The sequence below is a fragment of the Peromyscus californicus genome, unplaced genomic scaffold, assembly GCF_007827085.1.
Source record: "Peromyscus californicus insignis strain IS unplaced genomic scaffold, ASM782708v3 Scaffold_3__1_contigs__length_106647218, whole genome shotgun sequence".
NCBI classification, from domain to species: domain Eukaryota; kingdom Metazoa; phylum Chordata; class Mammalia; order Rodentia; family Cricetidae; genus Peromyscus; species Peromyscus californicus.
In genome coordinates this window covers 23,366,434-23,381,445 of record NW_026294551.1, presented here as the reverse complement: position 1 = coordinate 23,381,445, position 15,012 = coordinate 23,366,434, and the positions used below count along the sequence as shown (strand labels likewise).

General features: G+C 46.0%; 1 protein-coding gene across 1 annotated transcript; it reads right to left on the bottom strand.

Annotated features, from left to right (window-relative positions):
• Nucleotides 1-367: 367 nt before the first annotated feature.
• On the bottom strand, nucleotides 368-6,607 carry LOC128121944 (keratin, type I cytoskeletal 27). The gene is made up of 8 exons (XM_052757048.1): nucleotides 5,951-6,607; nucleotides 5,177-5,259; nucleotides 4,718-4,874; nucleotides 4,190-4,351; nucleotides 3,980-4,105; nucleotides 1,968-2,185; nucleotides 1,709-1,758; nucleotides 368-813 (listed from the first exon to the last, which is right to left on the bottom strand). The coding sequence occupies exons 1-8, from the start codon at nucleotides 6,356-6,358 to the stop codon at nucleotides 677-679; spliced, it is 1,341 nt and encodes a 446-aa protein (XP_052613008.1). The 5' UTR covers nucleotides 6,359-6,607; the 3' UTR covers nucleotides 368-676.
• Between the last annotated feature and the right edge of the window lie 8,405 nt (nucleotides 6,608-15,012).

Genomic DNA, 15,012 nt, shown 5'->3' with positions numbered 1-15,012 from the left:
CTTATTTTCACTTTCATGAGCCTATTATACTCAAGATCATTTATTTGTATTTTATATGGATGAGTGTTTTGCCAGCATGCATGTATGTGTACTACATGGTGTGCAGTGCCCAAGGAGGCCCAGAAGAGGGTGTCAGATCTCCTGAAACTGGAGTTACAGGAGGTTATGAGTCACCTTGTGAGTGCTGAGAACTGAACCTGGGAACTGAATCTGAGCCGTCTCTCTAGCTCCGGGAACTGGTTTTTATTTTTATTCTTTTCTAGTAGTTATTTTATTTTTACTGCTTAGCACTCAACATATACACACCCAGTATATGTGGAAGGATGGAAGACAAGATTTTATAAACTTGTGGAAAGACTACAACCGTTACATATTCAACCAGTTCCTAACTTGGAAAGATCAGTGGATCCAACAGAGGGAATTAAAGGCAGCGCTTAGCTCCCATGGGAGGGTGTACGTCGAATGCAGTGAGGGACCAGAATCAGGAAGGATAGCTTGCAACAGGAAGACGTTTATTGAAACACCACCAGAGAGAAGGCCAAAGAAATGTTACTAGTCTAAAAGGAGTTCATCTTCACTTCCTGGAAGAGAAACAGAAACATAAGAGGGCCCTATTTCGGAAAAGTGTTTAGATTTGGTATTTTCAATTAGGGCTCTTGGTTTTAGGGAGTGGAGTTCAGGAAGGCACCCTCTGTTCATTCTTGGTGACTTTAGTGGATTTTTCTTCCAGGGTGTGAATTCTGGAGGAGAGAACCTTGCCACGGGGATCTAATTCTTCAACAACAGTTTTAACGATGGCAGTTTTAGATGACTCTAAAATGACACATACAAACCATTAACATTTTGTTAAATTCACCATTTGAAAAATATATAATATCCTGGGTGGTGGTGCATGCCTTTAACCTCAGCACTCAGGAAGCCAGGGCCGGTGGATCTCTGAGTTCAAGGCCAGCCTAGTATACATAGAGTTCCAGGATAGCCAGTGCTACCCAAAGAAACCCTGCCTCAGAAAACAAAACAAAACAAAAAGAAATATATATAATAAAAAAGACAGACAGAAAATAAGGGAGAGGAAGGCTGCAGAGATGGCACAGCCTTTACAAATGATTGCTTTGTAGTGATGAGGACCTGAGCTCCATGTCCAGAATCCACGTGACACAAGTCAGTTGTGATTCTAGGTCCAGGAAGGTGGAGACAGGAGGATCCTTGAGTGTCACTGGCTGGCCAGCCTCACCTGCTTGGCAAGCTTTAGGCCCATAAGAGACCCTGTCTCAAACAGAAAGTGGACCATGGCTGAGGAACACTACTTGAGGTTGTACCCTAGTCTCCATATACAGGTGCGCCTGTACACACGCACACAAGAGAAAGAGAGGGTCTGGGGAAGAAGAGCAGGAGGAGGAGGGAGGAGCGGGAGAAGGAGGGAGGATCGGGAGAAGGAGGGAGGAGCAGGAGGAGGAGGAGGGAGGAGCAGGAGGAGGAGGGAGGAGCAGGAGGAGGAGGGAGGAGCAGGAGGAGGAGAGAGGAGCAGGAGGAGGAGGAGGGAGGGGAAGAAGGAGGAGGAGGGAGGGGAAAAGAGCAGGAGGAGGGAGGAGGAGCAGGAGGAGGGAGGAGCAGAAGGAGGAGGGAGGAGGAGATGGAGGAGGAGGGGGGAAAGAAGAAAAGGGAGGAGAGAAGAAACCACTGAATGCTCTATAGAGCTTTTATTTACCTTTTGTCTGATTTCTGGGTTCTCCTTGGCCTTTTGACTTAACACAAGAGCTGTAAAAAATAGGTTTTGCATTAATTACATCTGTGTGTTTTGCTAAAGCAGTCGTAAAGCACAGACTTCCAGAAGGAGTTCACTGACTGCTGAAATAGTGCCAGGGACTGTGCATCCACTCCCACGTGATCTGGACCACAGAGACCTGGCTCAGCTTCAGAGGACTTTCAGGAACCCTAAAGAGTGTTCTCAGAGGAACAGTGCCTACCCCTCATCTCCGTCTATGAGGCGGCAGTAGGTCTCAATCTCCTTCTCCAGGTGGGCCTTGACATTCAGCAGCTGCTCATATTCCAGCTTCTGGCCCTCGGTCTCGGTCCTGACCTGGTGCAGCTGCTCCTCCAGGGCGCTGATCTGAGCCTGGATCTGAGCCAGCTGCGAGCAGTAGTTGCCCTCGGTCTCGGTCAGGGAGCACTCCAGCGAGTGTTTCTGTGGTTTGGGAAGAAACAGAAAACGTCACTGTGCTGATTCAGAGTAAGCCTCTTAGAAGAGAGTCACCCTCACAGAAGGCAACCAATCCTATCCAGGGCTGTGGAGACGGCTGTTGGTGAAGTGCATGTCGTGCGAGCATGTGGACCTGAGAGCAATCCCCAGCACCTACACACAAGTCAGGTATGGCTGTGTGCTTGTAATTCCCGGGCTGGGGAAGTGGAGACAGGATTCCTATGGCTCGATGATCAGCCAACCTGGCCTAACCTGTGAGTCCCAGGTCCCATGTGAGAGAGACTGTCTCAAAAAACATGATGGAGAGCTCCAGAGGAACAGCCTCTGGCCTTCACACACCCGTACACCCACCCACCCACATGTGCACCACACACATGAACACACAACTGCACATATACACAAACAGCATATCCATCTGAAAGATTCCATTCGCTCAATATTCACGGTGCACACCATACCAGCCTGTTTGATAATGACACAGATGGTGGTGAATGGTCCTTGTCAATTCAGAAGGCTGAAACGGTTTCTCTTGAGGGTTCAGTCAAAGGAGCTCTACCATATATACACGAATATATGCTGCCCTTGTGGGGTGTGGCAGTTCCCAATTTTCTCAGTAATCAACGGCCCCTACACTTGGCTTCCGCATTGGGAATCACATGAGGTCTGTCTCCTGCTAAACATTGCCTTTCTAGAGTCAATTATATAAACAGTGTATATAGAGAGTGATCCCAAGAAAAGCACCACTCTTTTAAACTGTCCAATTGCTTGACTTGTCAAGTCAGCTGAGTCTGTATAGAATGAGAAGGTCATCTGTTAGAATTTTACACAGAATGAAGATATCAAATGAGATGACAGTATCTTCCTTTTCTCTCTGTCTCTGTCTCTGTCTCTGTCTCTCTCTCTCTCTCTCTCTCTCTTTCTCTCTCTCTTTCTCTCTCTTCATAGCCCTGGCTATCCTGGAACTAGCTATTTAGACCAGGCTGGCCTTGAACTCACAGAGATCCAACTGCCTCTGCTTTCCAAGTTCTGGGATTAAAGTCGTGCGCCACCATGCCTGACTAGATGACAGTATTTTACTGACCCTTTTGTAGTCAAATATTTTCCTCTGAGTCCTGATTTTACATGCGTTCACACACACACAGCGCATACATTCTTTTTTGGGTAAGCACTGGTGGTCTCCTAGCCATAGGAGAAAAGGTACAGACTTAGGCAAGTTGGAGAGGAAGTCCCATTTTTTTGTCTCCATTTGTACAACTCTGGGAATCACCGCTTCTCTTTGAATCTGATTCTTCTTTTGGAGATAATGATGTGAGTTGTGAAGTCTGCCTGCCTTCGCCTCAGGGGGCATTGTGGACTAACCCATAGGTGAAATAACCGAGCAAACCCTTAATGGAAAGGGTGGTTATTACTGTCATTAGTCACGTTTCGCTTCAGACTCAGCCTTCACGCCTCTCTTTGCTTCTTTTTTATGCCACTTTAAAGAAACTTAAGCCTGCTTAATTAACTGACCAAAGTGAAGGCTGGGTGGGGAAACTAGGGAAGATGTTTTTGCTGTGCAGAGATTTTTGGTAAAGGTAAAATGCCCTTTCTTCTCAAGCACATCAAAATAATTGTATTTGCAGGTCTCCAGGGCTTATTAACATCTAGGCATACTTTTCGAGCAGATGTCAACATAGCAATCAATGGATAGAATCCCAAGTGAGTAACACTATGAGGATGAACATTCTTAAGAGTTTTTTTCTACTTCTAAAGCAAATCTGCCTCATCTTTCATACTTACCATGGCTAAGAGGGACTGCAGCTCTATCTCCAGGGTTTGGAGAGTCCGTTTCATCTCAGTAAGTTCGTTCCTGGCTGAGGTGGTGGCTCCGGCATCGTCTGAAATCTGCTGCTGCAGCGAAGCGCTCTGCAAAGTCAGGAGCTGGTGTCAGGGAGGGGACAGCGGCGTCCACTCCCGGTGCCAGGCGTGTGCCCGCGAGCCTGCTTTTACCTTTTCTTGGAACCAGGCCTCGGCATCTCTGCGGTTCTGCTCAGCCAGAGCCTCGTACTCCGCTCGCATATTGTTCAGCAGGACCGTGAGGTCCACACCCGGGGCTGCGTTCATCTCCACGTTCACGTTGCCTCCAGCCGCGCACTGCAGAGCCTGCATTTCCTGAAATGGGTTCGTTCAGCCACTTTAAGTTCTGACTGTTTGTAAGGGAGGCAAGTGGACAGGATTCATACCGCTCAAAGCTTTTTGTGAGGTCTGTTTCTTTTTCTCTTTTGACACAGTCTTACTCTGGAGCCCAGGCTGCCCTTGAACCCTGAGCCACCCTCTGGTCTGAGATCTGGGATTGAAGCTGTGAGCTACCATCATGGGCTGGTGTGTTTCATTTGAGAGGGAATAATAGAAACATTTCAGAGGTGTAGAAGGAAGTTAAAACCACTTGATACTAAGATACGCTATTTACCGTCTGAAATTAGATTCTGATTTCGGGAAGGAGGCAGGCTATGTAGGCAGGGAAGGTTGAGTGCCTACCTCCGCATGGTTCTTCTTGAGGTATGCCAGCTCCTCGCTGAGCGTTTCCAACTGCACCTCGAGATCAGTTCTGCACAGGGTCAGCTCATCCAGGACCCTCCGCAAGCCGTTGATGTCCGCCTCCACGCTCTGGTGAAGTGCCAGTTCATTTTCGTACCTTAGAGACGTGTTGGAAAGGTTCAATTCTCTCCCACCAGGTTTGAGTCACCCCACATTTCAGCTCATCCTAAAGCTTAACCTAATCGATCAAGTTTCAGCGAGACTACCCACGATGGAATAGACACACTTCTGTGAAGCAAGATAATGGGGGCAATTTTCTAAGTTAATTAGGTTAATTAATGAATGCTTTAAAATGAACAAATGGACAAAGACAGAGAGCAGAGAAGACTCCCAACGGTCCAAGGAAAAGAGGGAGGTCCCGGGGTAACGTCTGGTCTGTTTTTCTCTGGCTGAACTCACTTCATCCTGAAGTCGTCCGCAGTCAGTCTGGCGTTGTCGTTTTGCAGGACGATGTTGGCGTTATGCGCAGTTGCAGAGATTATCTGAGGAATGGAGAGATTATCTGATGAATGGTCAGAGGGAGGACATCATAAAATATTCAGATCTCCTTGCAATTAAGTGCCATGTGAAATCATAGAAATTCTTGCACCCAGAGCTGATGATAAGACGTTTGAAAATGGGGACTTAGGATATAGGCAATTTTACTTTATATTTTAACTTCCACTTTACCTTAAAAAATTCCCTTTTACGTTTATAAATCTCTAGTTTGAGATGTTGGGCAGTTTTTAAAAAAAAATATTTTCACATTACTAAAAACATGCATGCATGCCTAATTTCAGATGATGGGTGGGTCATACTCAAAGATTATAATTGTAATATAAATTATTATTATTGCTTTTTAAAGTTCATGTATTTTATGTGTATTGGTGTCTTGCCTGCATGCATGTCTGTGCACCATGTGTATGTCTGGTGCCCCCCCAGAGACTGGGAGAAGGCTTCAGATCCCCTGGAACTGGAGGTACAGAGGATTGTGAGCCACCATGTAGATGCTGGGAATTAAACCCAGGTCTTCTGGAAGAGCAGCAGCCAGTGTTCTTAACTGCTGAGCCGTCTCCCCAGCCCAGAAGTTATTTTGAATATTGATAATGAAGTTCCAGAAGCTGTGCTCCATGTCCTGCTGTGACCATTCCTACTTTTTCTTGTCCATATGCCCCATGTCACTTTACTTCTTACCTGGGTCCTGAGGTCTTCAATGATCGGGAAGTATAGACTGTAGTCATGATCGAGGCCACGGCAGGACCCAGGTCCGAATTTTTCATACCAGTCCTTGATCTTCTGCTCCAGGTCAGCGTTGGCCTCCTCCAGCGCTTGGACATTATCCAGGTAGGAGGCCAGCCGGTCATTGAGGTTCTGCATGGTGACCTTCTCATTGCCTGACAGGAGGCCATGCTCATTCGTGGTAAAGGCCCCACAAGAAGCACTGCCCAGCCCTCCTGCAGAGGAACTGCCCCCAAAGGCACAGGAGAAGCCACTTCCGATGCCTGGCACTCCGCATGTACTTCCAGCCCCCAAGGCTGCTCCTGCGCTGGAGAGCCTCACGGAGCCCAGCCTTCTGGATGCAGAGGAAAAGCGAACGGACATGGTGCTTACACTGGAGTGCTGCTCTGATGGCGAATGTCCTGCGGGGTGAGGACTGCTTTATATATTCATCGTTAGGGTGTCGCTGGGTGAACTGTGCCTCTCCTAGCAAAACGGTGCTTGCCAGCTCATTGAGAATTATCCTAAGTGGTGCCATTTTCCCCGAATGAATGTCTTACTCTGCTGTGTCCACTTCCGTAGGTGGATAGTTACCTTGATGTTTGTTATCTCTGGGAGGGAGCAGGGTGGAGTATTATCAAAGTTATTATAGTGATGCCTTTCAATTTAGTGTGAGCCACCCTTCCTGCCTTCTAGGCTCCAGGAGTATAAAATTCCTTAAAGAATTAAAAAGTAGCGTGGTAGATACAGTTCTCTTTCCCTTGCCCAACAATATCTGCATTACTCTGGCAAGCAGATCATCATCTGCATTATTCTCTATCAGAGACATAGAAAATAATTTCAAGACCGTGGCCCCTGGATTCTAGAGGAAGAAAGCTGAGTTTTAAATAAATTTTTTAAAAAAGGTCCTTTTTTGGAAACAGAAGGTATTCCCTTGATCCTTTATTATTCCTGAACTACCATTTAATTTGCACAGGGTTCCCCCCTCCCCCCAGGCTGTGTTGCTAGGCAGGTCATATGGGGGAATCCATTAGCCTCCACGGCCCCCAGTTTCTTTAGCTGTGAGTGAAGGATGTAGCTTACAGCCTCCTGTTCCCTGTCTGTCTGTGGGTTCTAGTACTTCTGTATATCTCCCTTTTCTCAGAATATTTCTGCACATGTCTCCTCTACTTTCCACCTCCTACTTCATCCTGAATTTTGATTCTATTATTTTAGAGACTTCAGGTTTATCTTGAACCACTGCACACCTCCAATCCAGTCTTCCCTTTTTCTCCCCTCCCCTCCCCTTCCTTCCCCTCCCCTTCCCACCTCTTCTCTTCCCTTCTTCCATCTGACAGGGTCTCACTATGTTGCCCAGGCTAGCTTTGAACTTGTGGATCTTCTGCCTCAGGCTCTGGAGTGCTGGCTTTATAGGTTCGGGCCACAGTGCCTGCTCAGCCATTGTTCCTTATGTTTAGTCTTCCATATCTATCTCTCGGTTCCACTAGTCACTGATCACCTCTGTCACACCGAGGTTTAAACAGCTGCCCTCTGAGAACTCCCCCCCCCCCCCCCCCCCCCCCCCCCCCCCCGCTGCTCCCCTCTCCCTTCTGTTCACGTTTTGTCCGTCCGTCCCACATTTGGCCGCTGTGTGCTCACAATTTTGCGCTTGCCCTGTAAGCCTTTTCCTGACACAGCTGTCACCTTGCCGGCTTGCCCTCCGATTTCACGATGGCCCCTTCCCATCTTTTTGCTTCTGGTTCATGTTGTTCTTTCCATCAGTTTCTTTTCTCATTTTTTAAAATTTTAAATGGAAGATCTTGCATTTTCCAGGAACAACTGATGTCATTTTTAGTTGTGAATATTTGAAACGAAGAAGCTAAGAACACCAAATTTCATAACCTACTAGGTAAGCCTGCAGAGAAGAAAAACAAAACATTTGAATCAAGAAGTAATGTTCAGGGGCTGGAGAGGTGGCTCAGCAGTTAAGAGCACTTGCTACTTACTCTTCCAGAGGACCAGAGTTCAATTCCCAGCACCCACACTAGTAACTCATCACAGCCTGTAACTCCAATTCCAGACTGTCTGATGCCCTCTTCTGGCCTCCATGGTCACCTACACACACACACACACACACACACACACACACACACACACACAAATAAAATAAATCCTTAAAAAATGTCCGTTCAGAAAACTACTGCTTCAAAAGGTAATTAAAAATAAAGTTAAAAAGAAATATTATTAAATTACTTTAATAACTTGCTGCAGTACATAAAATGATGATACAACATCATTTCTTGCAGTTTGTAAGTTTATGCTGTTATATGTACAGTGTTATTATCCCTATTATATATTATAAATAGTAGATCTTTTTTTGCATTTTTTTGAGACAGGGTTTCTCTGTGTAGCTTTGGCGACTTTCCTAGAACTCACTCTGTAGCCCAGGCTGGCCTCGAACTCACAGAAATCCGCCTGCCTCTGCCTCCGGAGTGCTGGGATTAAAGATGTGTGCCACCACCACCTGGCTAGTCACCTTGACATGAGGAACTGGATTAAAGGGTTGCAGCATCAGGAAGGTTGAGAAGGGAGTGCTCAGAAAGTGGAGGTTTTAGTGGATGGATAGAATGTTTTTTTTTTTTTTTTTGAGACCAAGTCTCTCTGTGTAGCCCCAGCTAGCCTGGAACTTTGATGTAGACCCAGGCCTCAGACTCTTGGAGATCCGCCTACCTCTGCCTCCTGAGTGCCGGAATATAAAAGGTGTGAGCCACCACACCTGGCCTGATTAAAAGACTTTTGATGCTAAGGAAGCTATATGAAAGATGAGAGCACTCGGAAGCCAGGTTAATACTGCCATGGTCTGAAAAAGCCCAGTTCAACGGATTAATTTAAAATGTCAATGCCTAGGGCTGGGGAGTTGGATCAGTTGGTGAAACTCGGCTAGGGCCTGAGTTTGGCCCCAGCTCCACAGCTGAGTCCCTAGGGCTTGCTGGCCAGACAGCCTAGCTGAGTGAGAGTCCTAGGTCAAAAAACAGTGGGTAGTGTTCCTAAGGAACACATGCATGCACCTATGTACCTGCACATATGAACATGCATGCATAGGGACAAAACAAACTAAGTTAGTGATATTCTGTACTACCCAAGAGAAACACGCCTTTAATCCCAGCACTTGGGAGGCAGAGCCAGGCCGATCTTTGTGAGTTCGAGGCCGGCCTGGTCTACAGAGCGAGATCCAGGAAAGGCGCAAAGCTACACAGAGAAACCCTGTCTCGAAAAACCAAAAAAAAGCCGGGCGGTGGTGGCGCACGCCTTTAATCCCAGCACTCGGGAGGCAGAGCCAGGCGGATCTCTGTGAGTTCGAGGCCAGCCTGGACTACCAAGTGAGTTCCAAGAGAGGCGCAAAGCTACACAGAGAAACCCTGTCTCGAAAAACCAAAAAAAAAAAAAAAAAAAAAAAACCAAAAAAAAAAGAAAGAGAGAGAGAGAGAAACCATTTCAGTGCATGTCCCACAGGATCCCCAAAGTTATGTTTCAACCAAACTAAACAAACAAATGCAGAAACAAAGACATATGACCGAGAGTCAATGTTAACTATAGTCTATGGAACATGCAAGACCAGCAATCATGCCATCACAAGGGAGTATAAGCAACATACACACATGCACGTGGCTTTAATGCATAGGCAGCGAAGGAACTGGAAGTGTTGTCAATGGGCAAGTGGCTATCAGAAGAGACCAGCCACTCCACAGGCATGAATTCATTCCTAGTTCTGTAAGCCCTCATGCCTGGATCTGCAAACCTGGTCAAGAGCCCGAGGCTGGGGATGTCGTAGGCCCGAGGGCAGAACCTACCACTGTTGTTTTGCTAAATAGGCACATTGTCAAACTGCCTTTTCAGTACTTCTATTTATACCCACAGATTAGGTTTGCTCTCAGCCTTCATCAGTGAGGCTCGTTTATGTGACGTGTGACAGTGCAGAGGTCCCCAGCCGGTCAAAGTGCTAATAGTAAGTGACTGGGAGTGCTCAGCTTCAAATGGAACATCTGTATCATCCCCTTCAAGGTCAAGGCAACATCCTGGGAGAGAGGGTGGAAGGTCCATGTGAGCCAGATGATGGGGAGAAGTGCAGATGACGGAAACAGTGTCTTCCGTGCACGACAAGGCCACTGTACTCGTAAACTCACAGTAGTTCTGGTTACTCTCACGAGAGAGAACAAGTCCGGACCAATCAGCATTTCATCATGGATGGAGGAGGGACTCACAAGACCTCATCCCTCCATAAGGGACTTTAGGTAGTTAATGGCTTCTGGAGTTGTTAAGTAGTGCGGCCCATGCTTCAGCAAATAACCCTTCTCCCAAGCTCATGAAAGCAACCCAAATTAAATTCATTGGGACACACACACACAGACACACACACACAGACACACACACACACACACACACACACACACACACACACACACACACACACAGGAGACATCAAAGTTGGAAGGGGACTTTCTGGGAAAGAGAGGGTTTGAGTGGAAGTGGGATGTATGAGGGTGATGGAGAGGAGAAATGATCAAAATTCATTAGACACATGTGTGAAATTTCCCTGCCTCCCCCATGGCCAAGCCCCCAAACTTCTAAACTGAAAAATTGTAAGTCCTAGACTTTTTTTTTTCCAGCTTCATCCAGACAGAGTCTTACTGCAGAGCCCCAGGTGTCCTGGAACTCTCTCTGTAGACCAGGCTGACTTCAGACTCACAGAGATCCAGCTGCCTCTGTCTCCAGAGTGCTGGGATTAAAGATATACATCACCATGCCTGGTCTATCCCAACTTTTGCTATGTGATCTTTGGCAGGTACAATCTGCTGCCCTCACGCTCCGTTTAGATCAACTAACGTGTCAATTTTCAAGGACTTTGGATTGACCAGATTGTAGAGGAAACAGGAGGCAAAGGACAAGTGGGCTGGGGAACTTTAGAAATCAAACCGACATCTTGTTAAAAACTAATGTGTTTTAGTTCGTTGCGAAATGGTGGGTTTCACGATCGCATTTCATAGGTGTGTATTATGTACTTTTACCGTGTTTGCTCCCATCTCCCTCTCTCTTGCTCCTCTCCACAGGACACCCTTTCCCTCACACAGTCCCTCTTCTTCTTTCATGGTTTGTCTATGTTTTTGAAATCTGGATGCCGCATATGAGAGAAGATGCAATATCAGTCTTGCTGAATCTGTTTTTTTTTCTGTTGTTTGTTTGTTTAACATGATGATTCAAGTTCCATCCATGTTTCTGCAAATGACATGATTTTATTTTTCTTTCTCTAGTCATCTGTGTTAGTTTGAACGAGATGTTCCTTGTAAGTCTTGGGCATTTGAGTACTTGGTCCCTGGTTGGTGGCTGTTTGGGGAGGATTGGGAGATGTGGCTTCGCTGAAGGAAGTATGACACTGGGGGCGGGCTTTGAGGCTTTTAAAGACTCCCCCCCCATTTTGAGTTACCTCTCTCTGCTTCCTGTTTGTGGGTATAGACATGTGAGCTCTCAGCTACTGCTCCAGCGCCAAGCTTGCCTGCCTGCTGCCATGCTACCCACCGTGAGCACGGCCATAGATTCATATCCTCCTGGAACCATAAACTCCAAATAAAGCCTCCCTTCATAAGTTGTTTTGGTCATGGTGTTTTATCACTCCAGTGGGAAAAACTAATACACCATCCATCTGTTGATGGGCATCCAGGTTGATTCCTCGTCTTGGTTATTGAGAACAGTGACTCACCGGACATGGATGTGCTGATGTGTCTGTGCTATGTCAGGTCCCAGTTCTACTTTGAGTGTTTGGAAGAATTTCCATGCTGACTCCACACTGTCACACTGATTTACCTCCTGCCCGCAGAGTAGGAAGGCCCCTGCCTTCCACACTCACAGCGGCATTTCCGTTACTCATTTCCTTGGTGACAAACCATGGTGACTGGAGTGAAGAGGACTCTTAAATGTAGTTTTGATGTCAAACACCTTTCACCCACATACTTTTCCTTTGCTATTTATATTTCTTCTTTTGAAGTTTGTTCAATTCATGTGCCCATTTATTGATTGGATCTATATCTCTATATATGTGTGTATGTGTATGTATATATATATGTGTGTGTGTATATATATATATGCATATGTAGTATATGGATATGCATATACATAGAGTCTCACTATGCAGCTCTTGCTGCCTGTAACTTGCTATGTAGACCAGGGTGAGCTTGAACTCACAGAGATCTGCCTGCCTCTGCCTTCTGAGTGCTGGGATTAAAGATGTGCACCACCATGCCTGGCGTTTGCTTTGATTTTTGGTGTTTGGTTTTTCCGAGTTCTTCACAGATTCTAGATGTTAATCCCTGGTCAGATGTATGACTGGAAAAAGTTTTCTCTGTAGCTTGCTTTTCCTCCCCTTATTCTTTCGTCTTCAATGGGATCCCACCTGTCAATTGTTTTCTGAGCGGTTGGAGTTTTATCAGAAGGTCCTTCCCCAAGCGTGAATTTTAAGGTGCTTCCCCTGGACATTTCAAAGTTTTGGGTCTGACATTCAGATCTTCGCTTCATTTTGAATCGATTCTTCCCCAGGGTGAGACATAGGGAGCTGGTTTTGCTCTACTGTGGGCATCCAGTTTTCCCAGCACAATTCACTGAAAAGGCTCTTTTCTCCCATGTGCTGTTGGTGCCTTTGTTAAAGAGACTGTAGCTGTGGAGATGTGTTTCCGGGCCCTTTGTTGTAGTCTATGTGTCTGTGTTTATACAGGTTTGTTGTAAAGGTTTATTCTCTTTCTAATTGTGTTTACATGTGTGTGTCTGTGGGAGTGTGTGCACATGAGTGAAGATGCTCTTGGAAGCCAGAAGAGCGTGCTGTATCCTCTGGAGCTGGATAGTTACAGATGGTTGATAATCACCCCATAGGGGTGTGATGACCAACCTCAAACTCAGGTCCTCTGGAAGAATGATAGGTGCTTTTAACCACTGAGTCATGCCAGGAGGTGGTGGCTCATTCCTTTAGTCCCAGCACTTGGGAGGCAGAGACAGGTGGATCCCTGAGTTTGAGGCCAACCTGGTCTATAGAGCGAGCTCCAGGACAGCCAAGGCTACACAGAGAAAACCAAAAAATCCAAACCCAAACCCAAATAATAATAACAATAAGAAAAGAACCACTGAGCGTTCTGTTTAGCCCCAAGGCCAACAATCGTGAACCCTGTATCTAAAACTCTAAGACATTAGAAAAGGCATTTGGAATTATACCTCATTTTAGAAAACAGGGGCTAATTGCCTGGAATAAATGAGCAAAAGAAACAAAGAGAGGTGAAAGCCCACAAATATTAATACACATGAATAAGAAAATGTAGCATTCCTGTATAAAATGAAAACATTCTGTGCTTGCAAACATTAAGATATCATCTACCACTTCAGAATCACCTAAAATGCATTAAAAGGGATAGAAGAAAAGAAGTTATAAAAACTTAGGAATGAGTTAACAGAAATAAGACATAGCCACAGGAAATGTGAAGTTTAGGGGAAAAGCCAGTGTCCAGAGGAAAATTATATTCTGCAACCACACAATCTCGAAGTATCACTGAACACAATTCGGGAGCATATTAAATAGCATATAATGCCCCATGGAAGCTACTCACAGGAAGCCAGTGGTAATTTACTTCCTGCGAAGGGCTCCCATACATCTTGGACATCTGTGGTTTCCTTGGTAACAACTGAATGATGAAAGCCAGATGTGATGGTTCATGCCTGTTCTCCCGGTTTTGCGGTAAGGGGTTTGCTATGAGTTCGGGGGCAGCCTAGTTATATATAGTGAGTTGCAGGCAGGCCTGGGGTACAGAATGAGATTTTGTGTTAATAACAGCAAAAACCAACACACACACACACACACACACACACACACACACACACACACACACACACATACAGAAGAATCAACTAACTATCCAAGCAGGGTGGTCCAATTCCTTCTCCTTTAGAAGGATTTTGATTCTTCAGAACCTTGAAGTATTCAAACCCACTACAGTGAAAAAAAGTGGAGCTCTTCAGAGACTGGGGAAGAACATGTACTCATCAGCAGAACTCCTTCAGAGCCCAGGTGCCCTAACTTCTGCTGAGCACAGGAAAATCACAGAACTGAATGGCATAGTCATTTTCCAGGAAGAACAGATCGTGACTGAGCATGGTGTGAGCACGGAGTGTTTCCTTCCACCCTGTGAACCCAACAGAACTTAAAGGCAGTTCGCTCAGGGTTTAATTCTATATCCATTGCTTTGTGACTAGACACCTGGGGAATTCTGGGTTATCTCTTCAGCAAAAGGTGCAGAGTTAGAGAGCTTTGCTTTCCTTTGAGTCCTTCTGTGGCGACGGCACTCTCACCGCAAAGTGCGCCCTGCACTCCTGAGCCTCCCTGGGCGTTCCTACATAATGGAATCCCACACAGACAGTGTTCTCAAAGATCACTGGCCTCTGAGCACACCTGCAAGGCAGGAGTTGTTTCACAGGCTCCAGACACAAAGACTCTGTTGGAAGAGTTCTGCCCTTGGTTCAGTGCTCTCTGTGGCTTCAAACTTGTGTTCTGTAAAGTGAGTTCTGATGGGCTGTGGGGCACGCAGGTGCATAGGGGAGTGTGTGAGTCATGTGTCTGTCATGGTTTATACTGCCTCCGTAAGTACAGAGCATATGCAATGCCCTCATGCGCTGGATTCCGGTTAACAGCGATGCAAGGGAGTCCAACTATACATACCTAAAGTGGGGAAATGTTTGGTATATAGCCTCCAAGATGGGGGTAAACTGGGTCTCCAGCAATCCCAGGGAGCCAGGATTTTCTATGTGACCCAGAACTTGCTTCAAATGTCATGGATGTTCCAAGAAGCATGAATGACTGAAGTATCCAGTATGTATAAATTTTTTGAAGTCTATAACTGGGTGTGGTGGTGCTTGACTTTAATCCCAACACTGGAGAAGCAAAAGCAGGCAGATCTCTGTGAGTTCGAGGTTAGTATGGTCTATATTGTGGGTTCCAGGCTAAACAAGGCTATATCTAAAACAAAATG

Coding starts and splice junctions, on each gene's coding strand:
- LOC128121944 (XM_052757048.1), bottom strand. CDS start 6,358: ATGTCCGTTCGCTTTTCCTCTGCATCCAGAAGGCTGGGCTCCGTGAGG. Junction 5,260..5,950: donor TTGAAGACCTCAGGACCCAG/GTAAGAAGTAAA, acceptor TCCATTCCTCAG/ATAATCTCTGCAACTGCGCA. Junction 4,875..5,176: donor GCGGACGACTTCAGGATGAA/GTGAGTTCAGCC, acceptor CACGTCTCTAAG/GTACGAAAATGAACTGGCAC.